Raw genomic sequence first — 19,665 nt, 5'->3', positions numbered from 1 at the left:
CCCAGTTGCCTCTTGAAAAAAAAGCACCTTTGGGATAAGACAGAGAATCTCCATAGACATTCAAAGTGACAATAAAATTGTTTGCTGTTGTTTCCTTGTGCTTAAGTACCAGATAAGCTGGTGATACATAGAATTCTTCTTCTTCTTTCTTCTTCTTCTTCTTCTTCTTCTTCTTCTTCTTTTTCTTCTTCTTCCTCTTCCTCCTCCTCCTCTTCTTCCTCCTCCTTCTTCTTCCTCTCCTCCTCCTTCCTCTTCTCCTCTTATTCTTTTCTTCTCCTCCTCCTCTTTTCTTCTTCTCTTCCTCCTCCTCTCCTCTTCCTCTTCTTCTCCCCCTCCCCCTCCTCTTTTTCTTCTTCTCTTTCTCCTCCCCTCTCCTCTTCCTCTTCTTCTTTTTCTCCTCCTCTTCTCCCCCCTCCTCCTCCTCCTCTTTTTCTTCTCCTCCTCCTCTTGCCCCTCCTCTTCTCCTCCTCCTTCTCTTGGTCTCCTCCTCCTCCTCTTCCCCTCCTCTTTTTCTCCTCCTCCTCCTCCTCCTCCTCCTCTCGACTAAGCTGCTAATTCATATTTACCCAGCCAGCCCTCTTAAAGACGAGTTGCAAGGGGCAGCTTGGTCATCCCACTCCTCCTCTTCCTCCTCCCCTGCAACTCCTCAGCTAGTCCCTTGCCTCTCTCCCCCCGCCCCCTCCCACCCCCCGCCATGCGGACAACGGCGGGCCCGCGTCCCCTTTAAACCCCATCTCCCTCCTCTCCCCCCTCCCCTCCGCCTTGTTTATACCGCGGCGCCACCGAACTTGAGGCCGTGCCCCGCCGTGCCGGCCACGCCCCCGCCTGCCCCCATTGGCTGAGCCGCGGCGGCCGGGCGCGCCCATTGGCCCATCCTCCGCAGGCAAGTTCGGCGGCGCTCGGAGGGGAGTCAGCTGACCTCTCGCGCTCCGTCCACTCCCCCTCGGGGTTCCTCCGGTGGTGGTTGCTGCTGCTGCTGCTCCTGCTCCTCCTGGTCTCTTGCTTCTCCCTCCGCTGCCCCTCCGGCGATGGCGGGCGGCGTCGGCTGGCTGGCTTTCCTCTGTGGCTGGGCTGCAGCGGTCTGCGCGCTCCGGGAGGGCACGGAGGATCCTGAGCCCGGGGACCCCTCGGGGCCCTGCCCGCCCTGCCCGCGAGTGCTGGGCTTCCGCCTGGAGGACGGCGCCTCGGCCTCGGGGGGTCTGGTGCGGGCCCCGCCGGGGGCCACCTTCCGCCTGCGCCTCTACGGCACCGGGCTGCACAACAGCAGCTGGCCATGGGGGGCCTTCGTGGCCGAGGAGGCGCCCTGCGCGGGGGACCCTTCCTCCTCCTCCGGTGCCCCGCAGGTCCTGGCCCATCACGTCCTGCCGGCCAGCGAGCACGCAGGGCTGCTGACGGTGCGTGTGGCCCCTGGGGGGCCCTGGGGCCGCTACCGGCTCTGCACCCCGGCGGGGCCCGGCCGCCCCTGGGCCCCAGCAGCCCCCGGAGATGCCATCCTGGTGACGGAGGACGAAGGCGGAGGGCCCCGGGTGGCGTCCGAAGTGTGCCCCCCGCCAATACAGCCCTGGCTGCTGGGCACCCTGGTGGCCCTCCTGCTGGCCCTCCTGGCCCTCCTGCGTGCCTTGCAGCTCAGCACCCTGTGGCTGGACCCGGCTGAGCTCTACGTGCTGCGGGACTGCGGCTCCGAGGCTGAGCGAGGGGCCTCCAAGGCGCTGGAGCCCGTGCGCCACCGGGGCCCTTTTGTCCTGTGCTCCCTGCTGCTGGTGAGCGCCTTGGCTCAAGCTGCCGTTGCCGTGCTTTTCTACCGGGCCGTGGGGGCTCTGGCCCCGGCCATCCTCAGCGTGGCTGCCTTGTCCTTCCTGCTGGCAGAGGTGCTGCCGTTCGCCATCAGTTCCCGCTGGGGTCTGTGGCTGGCGCCGCGGGGCCTGTGGCTGACCCAGTTCTTCATGCTGCTGACCTTCCCCGTCTCGCTGCCGCTGAGCCGGGTGCTGGAGCTGGCCCTGCGGCATGAGAGCAGCACTTACCTTTTGCGGGAGAAGATCCTGGACATGGTGCGCAACAGTGACCCTTACAACGAGTTTGTACGGGAGGAGTTCAGCAAGGGGGCCCTGCGGAACAAGACGGTGGAGGACGTCCTGACACCGCTGGACGAGTGCTTCATGCTGAACGCCGATGCCGTGCTGGACTTCAACAACATGTCCACCATCATGCAGAGTGGCTACACCCGCATCCCGGTGTATGAGGATGAGCGGACCAACTTGGTGGATATGCTGTATGTCAAGGACTTGGCCTTGGTGGACCCAGATGACTGCACCCCTCTGAGCACCATCATCAAGTTCTACAATCACCCGCTGCACTTTGTCTTCAATGACACCAAGCTGGATGCTGTGTTGGAGGAGTTCAAGAAAGGCAAGTATGCGTCTTTATATTTTCACAGCAGACACTGGGCAGATAGTAGATTTGTTTAGTTTACTTGGTTGTCATTGCACCTTGTACAATGAAATTAAACGCCATCTTCAGTGTGCATCGTAACTATAAAAATCAAACACAAACACACATCCTTCACATTGTACACAATTGAATTGAAAAGCCCTGATGTTGCATTAATATTGCACTATATCGTAGAGTTCAATATTGTTACTGCGCTGGGAAAGAAGCTGTTTTTCAGCCAATTTGTCCTTGTTTTTATTGTCCTGTACCGTCAGTCACAGTGGCTCACTGGCTAAGACGCTGAGCTTGTCAATCAGAAAGGTTGGCAGTTTGGCAGTTCAAATCCCTAGCGCTGTGTAATGAAGTGAGCTCCCATTACTTGTCCCAGGTACTGCCAATCTAGCTGTTGGAAAGCATGTAAAAACTGCAAGTAGAAAAATAGGAGCCACCTTTGGTGGGAAGGTAACAGCGACTAGTCATGCCAGCCACATGACCACGGAGAGGTCTATGGACAGAGTTGGCTTTTTGGCTTTGAAACGGAGATGAGCACCGCCCCCTAGAGTCAGGAACAACTAGCACATATGTGCGAGGGTAACTTTTACCTTTATGCAGTAGAATTCAATATAGTTGCTCTGAATAGAAGCTGTTTTTCAGCCTATTTGTCTTTGTTTTTATTAACCTGTACCGGCTGCCAGATGGTAATAGTTAAAAAAAAAAGGGTTCCCAGGATGAGATGGATCTTTAAGGAAGTTTTGAACTTCCCTAAGTCAACAGGAGCTATCAAGCTCTTCCAAAGAGGGGAGAAGGCAACCAATGATCCTCTGGGCAATGATTGTCCTATCTGCCACTGTGCAATTGGCAAATCATACACAGGTTTGCCAATAGCCTGTTGTCATAGATTGGTTGCTTGTCCAGGCTTTTTTTTTTAAGATAAACAACAACATTGAGATGATACCAATCTTGGTGAGCCTCTGGCTATATAAGAGACGGTTGGTAATCAAACTATTCTGAAAGTTTGTTTTGAAATTTATCCAGCAAGATGATCAGGGATGATGAACAAACATTCCCCGGAAGACAGCTTTCAAAAGTAGTTTGCTTATTGTCCCTGATTTTTTTCCCTCCATTCGCAGAATGTTGTTTAACTTCTCCTGCAAAATCTGTTCATGCCTGGGTTCGTTGCGCACATGTTTATTCCCTCATTCTCACAGCTCAAAACTGCATGTGTGATATTTTCTTTGCACAGCCAATCATTTCATTCTCAAAATAGCTCTGTTGAGGTTATGCTTTTATAGTTCATGTCTGACCCAGAGTGACCCAATGAACTTCAGTACAGAGTGGGGAATTTGAATTGAGATCTTTGTGGTCCCAGTTCTGCACTAACTGCTCACATTTTTTTTAAAACTGCACTCTGCGATTCCAAATTGAAAACAACAAATCGAGGCAACTTTTTCCTGAAGTAATGAAAGTTATCACTTCCTTGTTCTCCTCTTTAAAAAATAATCATTTGAATTTCCTAGAACAAACCTAAAGTGTGCAAAAGATTATCCAAGATTTTGACCTGTAGAACACGGGTGGGCGGGCAGGTGGAAGCAAGAAATTTTGGTCTAATTTTGAAATTGCCTTCCTTCTTCCCTGTCCCCCTACTGTTTGTAGCATCCTGTCTCATAAACTAGACTCTTACCCTGTTTAAAGTGGTCCAGGAATGACAGATTAACAGAGTTGGAAGGGACCTTATAGGTCTTCTAGCTCAAGCTAGAAGCGAGACCCTATATATAAATTCTGACAAATGGCAGTTCAGTCTCTTCTTGAAAGCCTCCAGTGATGAAACTCCCACAACTTCCGAGGGCAACTTCTGTTCCAAGGGTTGATTGTTCTCACTGTCAGAAAGTTTCTCCTTATTTCTAGGTTGAATCTCTCCTGGATCAATTTCCATCCATTGTTCCTGGTCTGGCCTTCAGGTGCTTTGGAAAGCAGGTTGACTTCTTCTTCTTTGTGGCAGCCCCTCAAACAGTGGAATATTGCTATCCTGTCTCCCCTGGCCCTTCTCTCCACTAGACTAGCCAGGCCCAGTTCCTGCAAACCTTCATTGTATGTTTTAGCCTCCAGTGCCTTCATCATTCTGGTTACTCTTCTCTGCACTCTTTCTAGAGAACATGTTTTTTATAGTGTGGTGACCAAAACTGGATGCAGTAGGTGTAGTCTTACTAAGGCTCACTTGATCTTGAGTGTATCCCTCTGTTAATGCAATGTAGGATTGCATTGGCTTTTTTGGCTTCCGCCGCACACTGTTGGCTTATATTTAGCTGGTTGTTGACTAAGGCTCCAAGATCCCTCTCACAGTCACTGCTATTAAGCCTGGTTTCACCCAGTTTATATGTGTATTCTTGGTTTTTCTTACCTAGGTATAGGACTTTACTTTTCTCTACATTGAATTTCATTTTGTTGGATAGGGCCCAGTGTGGTATTATCTGGGTGTTTTAAAGTTGGAAAGTTTGCAAGGATGCATTGCAATTTATTTTATTTGAAGTGATTTAGCAGTACACTTGCTGAATCAGTTTTGCATCACTTTAAAGAGAAAAAAAATTCCAAAGTTGTCTCACATGGCAAACTTGCTTTGAACACGCAAAGAGAATGAACATTTCTTAATTCCTGAGGTTGAGCAAAAACCATCTCAATGATTCAGTGCAGTCTTTGGATTTAGCTGCAATTCTTATCAGTCAGTACAAATTGAGAAGACATCCATCTCTACAGCGGATGAGAAAGCGTAGTAGGAAGTGTATGAATAAATAATTTCATGTACTTAAAGGCGGCTTCTAATGCGAGTACATTCTGATCTTGGTGCTTTAATGATTTATCAGTTGTTACAAGAGCCGGAGTAAAATGATAAATTTTATTGAGCCGGCTAATTATCTGTGAACATTGCTGGCTGTTGAACTCCCTAACCTCTCTGCGTGCTCTTGAACTGTGTAAACCTGCAGCAGAAATGCATTGTAAAAAGGCCCACAGGGACTAGCAGCATGCCATACATTTCAAACGATTACATCCCTTTTCCCTCCAAGTTGGACTTCACCTCTCATAACCCTCAGATGTCAATAGAATAGAATAGAAGAAAATTAATAGAATAGAAGAAAATTAATAGAATAGAAGAAAATTAATAGAATATAATAGAATTCTTTATTGCCCAAGTGTAATTGGACACACAAGGAATTTATCCTTGGTGCCTATGCTTTCAAGTGTACATAAAAGATATATTCGTTTTTCTGCAGTTCTAATTATCCCTTGAAGTCTATGTCTTGTTGGATTGCAAAACCAAACCAGACAGTTATAGAGGTGCAGATGACAGACTCAATAAAAAGAGCATCCTGAAGGATACCAGGATGGGGGATTGCTCCAAATTTTGTTCCTCAATTGGCATTTCCTACATAGGTTGGCACGTGTGATCTTTCAAGATTATTGTTTTTGTTGTTTCATAGACATATCCCTTTGTATTATGGACACTTGTATCTTCCTGAGATATATGTGTGGATGTGATCATCTGTGACCATATCTTTTCCTGCTGTTTCTGCACGTGAAAAAGCATCGCCTGGTGGCTTAAAATGATCATGTGGGCATAAAATAGAGGATGGGGAGATAGAAAGAAAGTCCAGTTGTGAAGCCAGGTTTTTCACTTATAAATAAGTCTCAGTCTGGCTTGGGAAATGGTGAGTTAAGTTCTCCCAAAAATAAACACCCCTGGACTGGCACAGTCCTGCAGGATGGAACTCCCAGGATAGAATATGTGCTTTTCCATAGCCATCATTATAATTGCTTGTTCATAGAAAATGTTTGTTCGGTCAATCGGAATAGAGCTGGAAGAGACCTTGGAGATCATCTGTCTAGATCAGGGGTCTCCAACCATGGCAACGTTAAGACTTGTGGACTTCAACTCCCAGAATTCCTCAGTTGAAGTCCACAAGTCTTAAAAGTTGCAAGGGTTGGAGACCCCTTTTCTAGACCCGTGATGGCGAACCTATGGCAGGTGAGCCGTTGCCCCAGCTCGGCTTACTGCGCATGTGTGCACGCCTCCTGCCGGCCAGCTGGTTTTCGGGCCTCTGCTGCTCAGGTGGGCGGGTAGTCGTGTATGTGCATGCGGGGGGAGTGCGGGAGTGGGACGCATGTGTGGGGGTATGCACGCATTGCATTATGGGTGCATGCACACTTTTAGCATCACTGTTCTAGACCAACCCCCTGCTCAAGCTGGAGACCCTATACCAGGGATGGCGAACCTTTTTGTCGCCATAGGCTGACATTACCCACCGCATGTGCCCTGCACTCGCCTGCCCCATGCGCTCCTCTTGTTCCTGCACATGCATGCACAACCCCCATACATGTGCAGGCCCCTTCCCCTCGCCCAATGTGGCAGAGAGCTGAAAACCACCTGGCCGGTGGGGAGACATACACACATACAGAATGGAGCCGAGCTGGGGCGATGGCTCGCGTGCCTGCCGAGAAGGCTCTGCGTGACACCTGTGACATGCGTGCCGTAAGTTCGGCCCTACACAATTTGTGACCAGTGGCTGTCTGATCCCTTCTGAAAAACCTCCTCATTATAAGGTGTTAAACAACGCACGGTTGTTAAGTGAATTCAGCTTCCTTTGCTGACTTTGCTTGCTGGAAACGGCTGGGAAGATTACCAGCATTGATCAGGTGACCTAGGACAGTGGGGTTGTCATAAAATACATGCCAGTTGCCAATTTAAATTAATTCAATAATTAATTTAATTATTGTGGGAATGCTGCTGTGATCATAAGTGTGAAAACTGATCATGAGTCACTTTTTTTCAGTGTAGCTGTAACTTCAAATCGTTCCTGAATGAATGGCTGTAAGTCCAGATACTGACTATATTAGCAAATTTCAGATCCGTTCTCCTGGTTGTATTATGCAATCTAACGTTCATTTAAAAATATTTTCAGTTCTCAGTGACTCAGCGATATTGTTTGCATACAAAAGTACATTTGTGTTCATATTCAAAGCCTCTTTCCTCCTCCTTAGACGCCACAAACATTCCATCGATATATAAACAACCAAGGGAATATCACACATTTGGTTGTACTTGTTTAGTGTTGAATTGTCAGGCATTCTGTTTATTCTCCATAGTGAGGGGGGAGGAGTATCCAGGATGGGTTTGACCTTATCCTCTCGTGATTGGTTTGAGTCAGATAAGCTCTTTGGGCTCCGCCCCCTGGAGGTGAGCCTGCCCAGTTTTCTGACTCAAAACGATCGTGAGATGTTGCTCATTCGAGAGCTCCAGGAATTTACTAGGATCTAAAGGAAAATTCATTTGGACCCGTCGAGTTTTGCCTCCCTGCCTCACTCCTCCTGCAGGATTGGGTCTGCCACTAGCCCCCTGGGGCGGCAGGCTGCCCTGGACACTGAGGACATCCGAAGACTCTCAGTGAGGAGCTTGGCCAGGCAGCAGAAGGAAGGGCAAAAGCCTCTAGCAGGTAGCCCTAACCAGGAGGACGGGCAAAAGCCTCTAGCAGGCAGCCCCAACAGCTGAGGCTTGTAAGAGCTGGAGATTTGACTCACCCCAATCAAGGGAAAGGTTGCACCTCTCCAGACCTCCAGTAATTTTCAAAGGATTAAAGAAAATAAACTTGGACCCGGCGAACCCTGCCTCCCTTCATCGCAGCCTCCTCCTGCAACGACCGGATTGCCACAAGCCCTCTGGGGCGGCACGCTGCCCTGGCCATTGAGTGAGGTGGAGTCACTCTGTGAGGACCGTTGCCGGGCAAGCAGGAGAACCGGGCACACATGCCTCCTAGAGGCAGCCCTTGATGAGAGGCTTCTCAGGAGCAGAAGCGCTCCTCCGCTCCCCTCAGCCACGAGGTTTTTTTTTTAAAAAAGGAAAACCTGTGCTGGCAGCTATCACCAGTGGACAAGGTGAGAGCCGGAAAGGCTCTAAAACAGCTGCGGGAGATGAGCGGCAACCGCATGGCAAGCTTGAAAAGGCAAAAGCCATTCCCATGTGCTCCAGCAAAGAGGAGCCTTTTGAATTTGGAGCCGGGGGCCATCTTGAAGCCACGTGGCCAAGATGGCGGCCCCCAGCAGCTCAGGAGGCCGGCAGGACAACAACCACCACTTGAGGAGACCTACAAAGGTGAGAGCCGATCGCAGAGGCATTAGCCAAGAGCGAGGGAGGCAGCAAAGGGCAAAAAGGAGTTAAAGAGGCAGGTGGTGGATCAACCCCCCCCCCAAGCCGGAAGAACCACCCCCCCCCCCTACCTTTCTGGCTGCCAAGTAACAGGAGAAGGCTTCCTCCATAAGAACATTCTCCTTTAATTAGGAGGCTGATCGACATCCCTAGCAAGCTGGGTTTGTCACGGCTATTTCTTGATTCCCCCTTAAGAAAACTCCCCTTTAATTAGGAGACAGAGGGGGGGGGGGGCGAGAGGCTGACCGGCATCCAGCAAGCTCTGTTTGTCATGGCTATTTCTTGATTCCCCCTTAAGAAAACTCCCCTTTAATTAGGAGACAGAGGGGGGGGGGCGAGAGGCTGACCGGCATCCAGCAAGCTCTGTTTGTCATGGCTATTTCTTGATTCCCCCTTAAGGAAACTCTCCTTTAATTAGGAGACAGAGGGGGGGGGCGAGAGGCTGACCGGCATCCAGCAAGTTCTGTTTGTCATGGCTATTTCTTGATTCCCCCTTAAGAAAACTCTCCCTTAATTAGGAGACAGAACGGGAGAGGCGAGAGGCTTACTGGCCCCAGTAGCAAAAACTGTGTTTTGTTTTGTTAATCCCAAGCCGGCAGCCCGCTGCAGCCTGGAAAAACGCAGGGGGGGGGGAGAATATTCAGCCCAGCTGCTAAAGTGCAGCTCCCAATGGAGCCCCCAATCAGGTTACTGAAGACCTTCCAAGGGTGGGGGTGACTAGGCAAACGGCTAATGCAATACAATACAATACTATGCAATACAATAGCAGAATGGGAAGGAACCTGCAGGCTTTCTAGCTCAATCCCCTGCCCAGGCAGGATATCCTATACCATCTCAGACAAATGGCTTCCTATGGTTGATTAGGCTGACTCTGTAAACCACCTAGAGAGGGCTGAAAGCCCTATGAAGCGGTATATAAATCTAACTGCTATTGCTATTGTCATTGCCACCCAACAGCCTCTTAAAAACTGTTGGGGCTCTCACAATGTCTGGAGGCAGGCTGTTCCACTGATTAATTGTTCTAACTGTCATGAAATTTCTCCTCAGCTCTAGGTTGCTTCTCTCCTTGTTTAGTTTCCACCCATTGCTTCTTGTTCTGCACTCAAGTGCCTTAGAGGATAGTCAGGCAGCCTCCTCTCTGTGGCAACCCCAGAGATATTGGAACACTGCTATCACGTCTCCCCTAGTCCTTCCTTCCAGTAGACTAGACCTACCCAGTTCCTGCAACCGTTCTTCATAGGCTTTAGTCTCCAGTACCCTGATCCCCTGTTGCCTTCTCTGCACTCTCCTTAAGAGTCTCCACATCTCTTCTACATCATGGGGACCAAACTGAGTGCAGAATTCCAAGTGTGGCCTCCCAAGACCTTAAAAAGTGGGATTAACACTTCACGGGAGATTGATTCTAGTCCTCTGTTTATGAAGCCAAAAACTGTGTTGCTCTCCTGGCAGCGGTTGCACACTGCTGACCCACATTAAAGGGGTTGTCCACTAGGACTCCCAAGATCCCTTTCACAGTTACTACTGTGGAGCAAGGTATCCTGTACCTGTGCACTTCACCTTCATTGCCTAAAGGTAGAACATTACTTCCTTGAATCCCATTTTCCTAGGTAGTGCCCAATGTTCAAGGGTACCAAGATCCTTCTGTAGCTTTAGCCTGTATTCTGAAGTGTTGGCTATTCCGGCCAGCCGGGGGTTCATCTGCTAACCTGATGACCCCCCCCCCCTCATCAGCCGTTAACATACAAAGAGCTAACAGTCATTCCGGCTCCTTCTTATGACCGCTTGAGATAACAGCAGTTCTTAAAGGAACAGTACTACTATCATGGCATATATTTTGCTATCCCAAATGTTAGCTTACACACCTAACACCCTCATTCAAATCACTGATGAAGATGTTGAAGAGTACTGGGCTCAACACTGGACCTTGGGAGACTCCCTGCACTCTTCCCTCCATGAAGAGGCAGTTCCACTGAGGAGTACAGGTGGGTACACCAGTTACCAAGGCACCTGGGGTGACTAGGTCTAACCCACATTCTTCTACTTACCTAATAGTAGGTTATGGTCTACCTTATCAGGACTTGCTGAAGTCCAAGTTAACTATATCAATGGCATTCCTATGGTCCACTAGGGTTGCCACCGTAATCTAATATGGCCAGTCTGGTATGATGTGTTTTTGACAAACCCATGTGGGCCTTGGGCTCTCGAGACGGTTTTTTCTTCCTTCTGAAGGGGGGGGGGGAATCACATCAGCAATTCTATAGTGGTTCTCCAGCACTCCAGGATCTCTGATAGATATAGTTTCAGTTGTTTGGAGAATTTGTCCGCCAGCTCCTTCAGACCCCTGGGTGTAACCCACCCGGTCCTGGGAATTGGACCTTGCCTAAGATAGACAGGCTGCCATTCTTCCCTATCTCATCTTGGGTTCCTAATCTGAATTTGGGATGCTGTTTTTGATAGGTTGGATTGTTTATCCCTTCGGGTAAAGACAGATGCCAAGCACGAGTTAAATAGTTCGGCTTACCCCTGCTGCTTGTCACCTTCGGGCCCCTTCTCCCAGCAAGGGACCAATCGTTTCCTTAATCTTTTTTGGTTTTATCAGGCGGGAAGATGCCCCCTTTTGTATTTTATTCTATTTCATTATTATTATTGTGGTTGTGGTTCTTGTTGTTATTATTATTAATTTACCTTTGTGGCAGGCCTTTATTGTGAGCCTTAGCTCCCCTCACTCCATCTTTACACTCTAGTGGCCACCCATTAAACTCTGTCTGTGTTTACATTCTGAATATCTCTGCGCTAATCCTAGCCATAGAATCATAGCACCCTTATGGCTGGGGGGGGGGGAGAAAAAGGGTCAGACAGGCTGGTCCCCATGCCAGAACCCACCACAAACTCAGAATGGGATGCCCGACTATGAGAGATCGCAGAAGCACCTCAGATAGCCTATGAATTTAGACAACATTCGCTGAGGGCAGAACATACAGCAGGGGTGGGTTCATCAGAGCCGGCTGGCTCAACCGGACCAAGGGGACAACTTGGAGCGGAAGCTGCAGCCAGTTGACCGCTTGGCGGTGGAGCGGAGCATCCTGAGGAAAGACCTCTTCCCCCCCAGGGTGATAAGGACTATCCAGGCCGCCCGCAGGCCCTCCACAGAGCGCATCTATGGCTCCACGTGACGGGCCTTTGACTCTTGGTGCAACTCCCGGGGGTCCAACCCCATCCAGGCTACGGTGCCTCAGGCTCTGGACTTCCTCCAGGCGGGCCTGGATAGAGGGGTAGCTCCTAACACAATTAGGAGACAGGTCTCAGCCATCTCATCAGTTCTCCCGTGTGGCAGAAATCAGTGCCTGACACACCATCCCATGGTCAGGCAATTCCTTAAGGGGGCCTCCAACCTCAGACCACCTACGGTACACAGGTACCCTTCCTGGGATTTACACAGGGTATTGGACGCTCTAACGGGTGCCCCATTTGAGCCATTACAAGCAGTTTCCCTTAAGTTCCTGACCCTGAAGGTGGCTTTCCTGGTGGCCATCACTTCCGCCAGGCGGATATCCGAACTGCAGGCGCTGTCCACCAGGGAGGATCTCTGTGTCTTCCACCAAGATAGGGCGGTGTTACGGCTGGATCCATCCTTCATTCCCAAGGTGTGCTCCTGCTTCCATCGAGCCCGGGAACTGATTTTGCCCAACTTCGGTCCAGATCCTTCTCACCCATTGGAGAGGAAGTGGCACACTCTGGACGTTAGGAGGGCTCTGAGGATTTTCCTCAGGAGAACCAGGCCAAACAGGAAATCCGAAGCCCTGTTTGTCTCCTTCCAACCAGGATCCCTGGGTAATAAGGTAACTTCCACCACTATCGGCAGGTGGCTGCGAACCTGCATTGCCACTGCTTACCAATCGCAGGGGTTACGGACACCAAATCATATCACAGCCCACTCCACACGGAGTGCAGCCACATCCACGGCCTGGGCCACACAAGCATCCCTGGCCGAAATCTGCAGGGCAGCCACGTGGGCTTCCCCCTCTCCCTTTGTTAGGAACTATAAGTTGGACCCCTTTGCCTCGGCAGAGGCCTCGTTCGGCCGCAGGGTGTTGCAGGCGGTTCACAGGGCTGGACCCATGCCTCAACAGGCCTGAGTGGGGGACATATGGTCTCAGGGATCTCCCTCCCTAGGGACGTGCAGGCTTTGGTACGTCCCATCCTGGATACTCCTCCCCCCTCACTATGGAGAAAGGGCGTTGGTACTTACCTGATACGCCTCTTCTCATAGTGGGGGGAGGAGTATCCAGTCCCTCCCTGACTAGGTTTGTACAACTAAGTGTTATGTTCATTGTTATATTGTTATTTAATTATTGATGTTGAAGACAAAAAAAAAAAAAAAAAAAAAAAAACAAAACACCTGAATCAAGAGCCTGGAGTGAATGATGCAACGAGTCAGAGAGAGCTTTTCGTCATAAAACTGGGCAGGCTCACCTCCAGGGGGCGGAGCCCAAAGAGCTTATCTGACTCAAACCAATCACGAGAGGATAAGGTCAAACCCATCCTGGATACTCCTCCCCCCACTATGAGAAGAGGCGTATCAGGTAAGTACCAACGCCCTTTCTCATGCATAACTTCACTTCCATCATATGCTGCTCTCTCTCCCCATTTAATAATGAACTTTGAGTTCTTTTTTAATTACCCTTTAGAATAGAATGAATAAGATGGAAGGGACCTTGGAGGTCTTATAGTCCAGCCCCCGGCTCAAGCAAATACAAATGGCTGTCTCATACAAATGGCTGTCCAGTCTCTCCTTAAAAACCTCCAGTGATGGAGCGTCCACAATTTCTTGTGGCAAGCTGTTCTACTAGTTAATTGTCCTCACTGTTAGGAAGTTTCTCCTTAACTCCAGGTTGCTTCTCTCCTTGATTAGTTTCCATCCATTGTTTCTTGTCCTTTAATCCAGGGGTCTGCGGCCCATTATTGGGCCGTGAGCCACATGGAAGCATCTGTGAGGTGTGCACATCCCTACTTGAGTGAGCAGCAGGTGAGCGTGTGCATGCACTTGCCATGTGTGCATGTGATGGGCGTATGTGCTTGTTGCTTGTGCAAATAAGGTTGCACGCATGTTTGCCAGCTGCTCACAAAGAATCACTTCTCATCCAAGAAGCTTCTTCAGCTCTGACTGGATGGTGGGGAATGGAAGAGTTTATACTTTATGGTTAATCTTTGGTGAGATTCACAGCCTTTGGAGCTGGTTGGTAGCTCAACAGCTCAAGTCCTAACCAAGGACCTAGGAACTGTTAAGGTAACGTCGGAGGATATAAGCTGTTCCAAGTAGGGTGGTTTTTTGTAGAGTCAGAATGTTCAAGTCCGATAAATTTAGAATTTCCTAATATCGAGGTAACCCTTTAGGTATTGCTCTAAGGGCTCCAATTACAATCGGGACAACAAACGATTTCTTTTTCAACAGTTGCTCAACTTCAATTTGCAAGCCCCGGCACTTTGTGATTTTTTTCTTGCTGCTTATCTTCAATTTGCGCATCACCAGCTATTGCAATGTCAATGAAACAAACTTTTTTATTTTCAACTATTGTTATGCGAGGTGTGTTGTAGGCCAAGTGCCTGTCAATCTGGATTCTGAAATCCCACAAGATCTTGAGTTTTTCATTCTTCTAGAACCTTCTCAACCTGATATTCTCAGTGGTTTGTCCTGTACTAAAATCAAATTATTATTATTGGTTAATCTTTGGTGAGATTCACAGCCTTTGGGGCTGGTCGTAGCTCAACAGCTTGAGTCCTAACGAAGGACCTAGGAACTAGCAAATTTGCAGATGACACCAAGCTGACTGGAATAGCCAACACTCCAGAAGACAGGCTTAAGATACAGAAGGCTCTTGACAACTATGAACATTGGGCACTATCTAATAAAATGAAATTCAATGGTGAAAAGAGTAAGGTTCTACATTTAGGCAAAAAACCCGAAATGCACAGGTACAGTGTAGGTGGTACCTGGCTCAATAGTAGTAACTGTGAGAGGGATCTTGGAATCCTAGTGGACAACCATTTAAATATGAGCCAGCAATGTACAGCAGCTGCCAAAAAAGCCAACACAGTTCTAAAAAATTTATATAATAAAAATTATTATTAATAATAATAATAATTCATGAAACGCAACCAACTGAACATTCAAAAATGCATCACAAAGACCATTGACTGGTGCTGCCAGCATCCTAGGTATCAACCAAGTACCTTCTTAAAATATATGATGTTCCGAGTAGCACAGTTTTTTGCAGTTCTGCTGGTGTTATTGCAGGAAGCTCAATTTCTTGATGTGTTTTATAAAATTATTGGACATGGTACCAAGTGCCCCGATGATAATCGGTATCACTATTTTTTAAATTATTATTAGTAGTAGTTGTAATATTAGTATTATTTTGCTAAAGACCCATCTCAATACTACCAAAAAAAAATTGTCCCACATTCACACAATGGCACTTCCACTCTTTTCTATCCCTCACTAATCCTCCTCCACACAAATAATCAAGCTGGTCATGCTTTTAGATTGATAGTAATTCCTTTGTGTATGTATGAATAGACATAATGCTTACACTAAGTATTTCAAAGAAGAAGAACTTACTAAAAGCAGGTACCTTTTTATTTTAAAAAAAAGTAAAGGTAGACCGCTACTTAAATCCACAATGGGAACTAGGATTTCCATTGCTATGGATCCAGAGGTGGGATTCAGGAGGTTCTGACCAGTTCTGGAGAACCGGTAGTAGCAGAATTTTGAGTAGTTGGGAGAACCGGTGAATACCACCTCTGACTGGCCAAATCCCCATCTATTCTCTGTCTCCCGAGTCCCAGCTGATGGGGAGGGAATGGGGAGTTTGCATCCTTTCCCTGCCACGCCTGCCAAGCCACGCCCACAGAACTGGTAGTAAAAAATATGAATCCCACCACTTTATGGATCCATTGATCCATGCCAGGTTTGACATCATTTGTTGCCACGGTTGTTAAGCAAATACTGTAATTAAGTGAATCACACAGTTGTTAAGCAAATCCGACTCCCTCCTTAACTTGCTGTTGGGGACAACGTTTTAGGCCCTTCATTTATAAGTAAATGTATAGGTTTGGTATTTTGGAATTTTGCAGTCACACACACACACACACACACCCCGCCCTGGCTGAAATCAAAGGCGTTGCCCTCCCTGCTCATCTCCGTTTCAAAGCCGAAGAGCCAGCACTGTCCAAAGACGTCTCCGTGGTCTTGTGGCCAGCATGACTAAACGCCGAAGGCACACAGAATACTCTTACCTTCCCACCAAAGGTGGTCCCTATTTTTCCACTTGCATTTTTTACGTGCTTTTGAACATTCTATCAGACTTCCTTCCTTCAGATCTTTCCTCTCTTTTTCTCTTAGGTTTATGGACTGACAACATTTCCCTCCCTGCCCCCCTACCCCCCAATCTCATTTCTTAAATTCTTAGTATTTACTCCTAGGGTATATCCCCAAGATCTCTTCCATGAGGTATGGTCATCAGCAGGGGGAATTGATAGATCCGACTTCCATTGTACCACTTCTTGTAGCCATTGCTTAATAAGCCTGTTTGGTGTGCAGGTACTCCTTGACTTATAACAATCAATTTAGTGACCGTTCAAAGTTGCAACTGCAGTGAAACAAGTGACATGGCCATTTTTCACACATGCAGCCATTCCAGCATCCCCATGGACTTCTGATCAAAATTCAGACTCTTGGCAAGTGATTCATATTTACAACGGTTGCAGTTTCCCTGTTCTGAGCTAGGCTTCCCCAGCAGCACGAAGCCGAGTCCTTGTCCCAATAAACCCCTTTTATTTCATTGACCGTGAATTCCTCTCCAGTAAAGTCTTTCCTCTCCCACAGTCTTTCCAGATAGTTCACGATGACCGACCTTTCTCAGGCTTGGAGAGCAGCCAGGCCGATATCTTTCAGATGCCACAATACTTGGCAAGAATGCAGGAATGAAGTAATTGTTTCTTTCAAAAGCCCACTCCCCTTTCACTCCACTTTTATTTCTTCTGGAAGGGGCCATTCACCATCCACGTTGACCCCTGTTCTTTAGCTCTTCCCTTTGTTTGGCCCCTCTGCGCATGGTCACACTGGGAACAGGCTCCAGCTGTGCTTCTGCCCCACTGATCTCCCACTCCAAAGGCAGCTGATAACTGTCAGACGGCCCTGGCCCCCTCTCTGCCTCTGATGCAGAGCCCGCATCAGAGCCTTCTCCAGACTCCAGGTCTGGCCCAGGTTCCTCCCCAACCTCCTCACTGTCCGAATCTACTGCCAGCTCTGATGGCCTCTGGTGGGCTACAACAGTCCCACCATGACATGTCAACAGTGGCATGATCTCCTTTTGCGACCTTCTGACAAGTGAAGCCAGATTTGCTTAACAACCGAGTAACTTAAGAAAAGCATAGGTTCATTTAACAACTGCAAGAAGAAGGGTCATAAGATGGGGGCAAAGCTCACTTAACAACTGTCTCGCTTAGCAACAGAAACTTTGGGCTCAGCTGTGGTGATAAGTCAAGGACGTGTAGTGGGAAAGGTGCTGGGTAAAAACTGGGAGATGGGGAGTTCTAGTCCTCCTTTATGCATGAAATCCAGCTGGGTGACTTTGGGCCAATTACTGCCTCTTAGCCCAACCCACTTCAAAGGGTTGTTGTGACAGAAAATGGGAGGCGGGATCATTATGTCTGTCATTACTTCTGTTTTTGAGGGCCATAAAATAAAGGCAGGATCTAAATTTAATTACCAAATTCTAGGATGTGGACAGTTGCAAGATCTTGACACACCCTCAAGGCTGTCAGCTTCCATATTTCAAAAGAAATTATTTGAAGGCTCAATTTTTTCCCCTCCATCGCCAAATATATTGATATTTTTTTTCATTTCATTTGCATTCATTTGAACGTCTTTATCAGTTAATGTTTTAAATTAGCAAAATTGGTGTTGCCCTGTGTTCTGGGCAGAACAGAATAGGGCCATGATGCCGAACTATGACATGTGAGCCAGAGATGGCACATAAGAGCCCTCTCTGTGGACATGCTCACCGTTGCCAGCTGGTCTTCGCGGGTACTGGAAAACGGCCTGAAGACAGCCCGAAAAACAGCCAAAAAACAGGCCATTTTTCAAGCAAAGTGCGCACACAGCGAACTGGTACCAACCAGTACACTAAATGGCGGTCTCACTTAGCAACAGAAATTTCAGGCTCTCTTGTGGTCATAAGTTGATGAGTAAACTGTACTTTGCACAAGGTGTATCACGTGAAGATCCCGTGAAAATACCACTTTATAAAGCCTTAGTGAGGCCATACTTAGAATACGGCATTCAGTTTTGGTCGCCACGAAGTAGAAAAGATGCGGAGACTCTAGAAAGAGTGCAGAGAAGAGCAACAAAGATGATTAGGGGACTAGAGGATAAAACATAGAAAGAACAGTTGCAGGAAGTGGATATATCTGGTTTAATGAAAAGAAGGACCAGGGGAGACATGATAGCAGTCTTCCAATATCTCAGGGGCTGCCCCAAAGAAGAGGGAGTAAAGCTATTCTCCAAGTCACCTGAGGGTAGGAGAAGAAGCAATGGGTGGAAACTAATCAAGGAGAGAAGCAACTTAGAAATAAGGAGAAATTTCCTGACAGTTAGAACAATTAACCAGTGGAACAGCTTGCCTCCAGAAGTTGTGAATGCCCAAACACTGGAAGTCTTTAGGAAGATGTTGGATAGCCATTGGTCTGAACTGGTGTAGGGTTTCCTGCCTAGGCAGAGGGTTGGACTAGAAGACCTCCAAGGTCCCTTCCAACTCTGCTATTGTATTATATTGTATTGTATTTGATTTAAATCACTAGTAAAAAGGCTTGATTTAAATCAACTCAATTTAAATCCTAATTTTTAAAGAGCAACTGTCCCCTCTGTCCCACAGCACCTCCTCCTCTGACCTGCTGTTGACTCACTGACAGTCCCAATATTGCAGAATGCACAGCTTCATGCTACATCACTAAGCTCCATTGCATGCTGAATAAACTACATTATTAATGTATCTTAAATAGAAAACTATCTTTAGATAGATTTTTACTCCAAAAGCATTTTATTAAAATAAAGGTAATATTTTTTTAAAAAAAACAGATATAAATTTTAAAAATTGGATATTTTTAAAAATTTAATTTAAAAAAACATTGATTTTTATCCATCCTGCTCTGCATGTGACTTAAGGAATACCTGTTGCTCAGTTGTTGCTCTATTACTGCTTAACCTGTGAAGAGCAACCTTTCCTGAGTGTAGGAATGACAGAACTTGAGTGTCGGGATAAGGTTTCATCTTCAAACGGCTCTCGATTCAGTTAAGGATGCTGTGGCTCAGTGGCTAAGACGCTGAGCTTGTCAATCAGAAAGGTTGGCAATTCGGCAGTTTGAATCCCTAGTGCCGCGTCACAGAGTGAGCTCCCGCTACTTGCCCCAGCTTCTGGCAACCTAGCAGTTTGAAAGTAGAAGTAGAAAAATAGGAACCACCTTTGGTGGGAAGGTAAGTGTTCCTTCGGCATTGAGTCATGCCAGCCACATGACCACGGAGATGTCTTCGGACAGCACTGGCTCTTTGGCTTTGAAACGGATATGAGCAGCGCCCCCTAGAGTCAGGAACGACTGGCACATATGTGTCTAGGGCAGGGGTCGGCAATCTTAAACATTCAAAGAACCATTTGGACCTCTTTCCCACAGAAAAGAAAACTCAGGGAGCCACAAAACTCTTCCCGTGCCTGACTATTTCCTGAGGAGCTACAAAACTAGCAGATGTCGTTAAATTAGACATTCTGTTTTCTTTTGAAACTTTTCTTTTCTTGGATTTATCCATGGTTGGCCTTCCGGGGTCAAAGAGCTCAGTAAATCATGTTCTGGCGGGTGTCACACATTGGCAGTTGTGACGCATATTTTGAATGACAGGGAGCCACAGCAGAGGAATGAAAGAGCCACATGCAGCTCCAGTCTGCAGTTTGCTCACCCCCAGGTCTAGGGGAACCATTACCTATATTTCTCTC

The 19,665-nt window shown here is 47.8% G+C and overlaps 1 protein-coding gene across 1 annotated transcript in view; it reads left to right on the top strand.

Moving 5' to 3' along the window:
- Positions 1-950: 950 nt before the first annotated feature.
- Positions 951-19,665, top strand: part of CNNM3 (cyclin and CBS domain divalent metal cation transport mediator 3) — a gene marked incomplete in the record, with an annotated part of 54,700 nt that continues 35,985 nt past the window's right edge. The window contains 1 exon segment of the mRNA XM_087706115.1: positions 951-2,406. Coding sequence (XP_087562241.1) covers positions 1,029-2,406 — 1,378 coding nt within the window.

The sequence above is a fragment of the Thamnophis sirtalis genome, unplaced genomic scaffold (assembly GCF_051295495.1).
Source record: "Thamnophis sirtalis isolate CommonGarterSnake01/CBP01778 unplaced genomic scaffold, rThaSir2_p1.2 scaffold_2, whole genome shotgun sequence".
Taxonomy (NCBI): Eukaryota; Metazoa; Chordata; class Lepidosauria; order Squamata; family Natricidae; genus Thamnophis; species Thamnophis sirtalis.
This window is presented reverse-complemented; position numbering and strand designations above follow the sequence as displayed.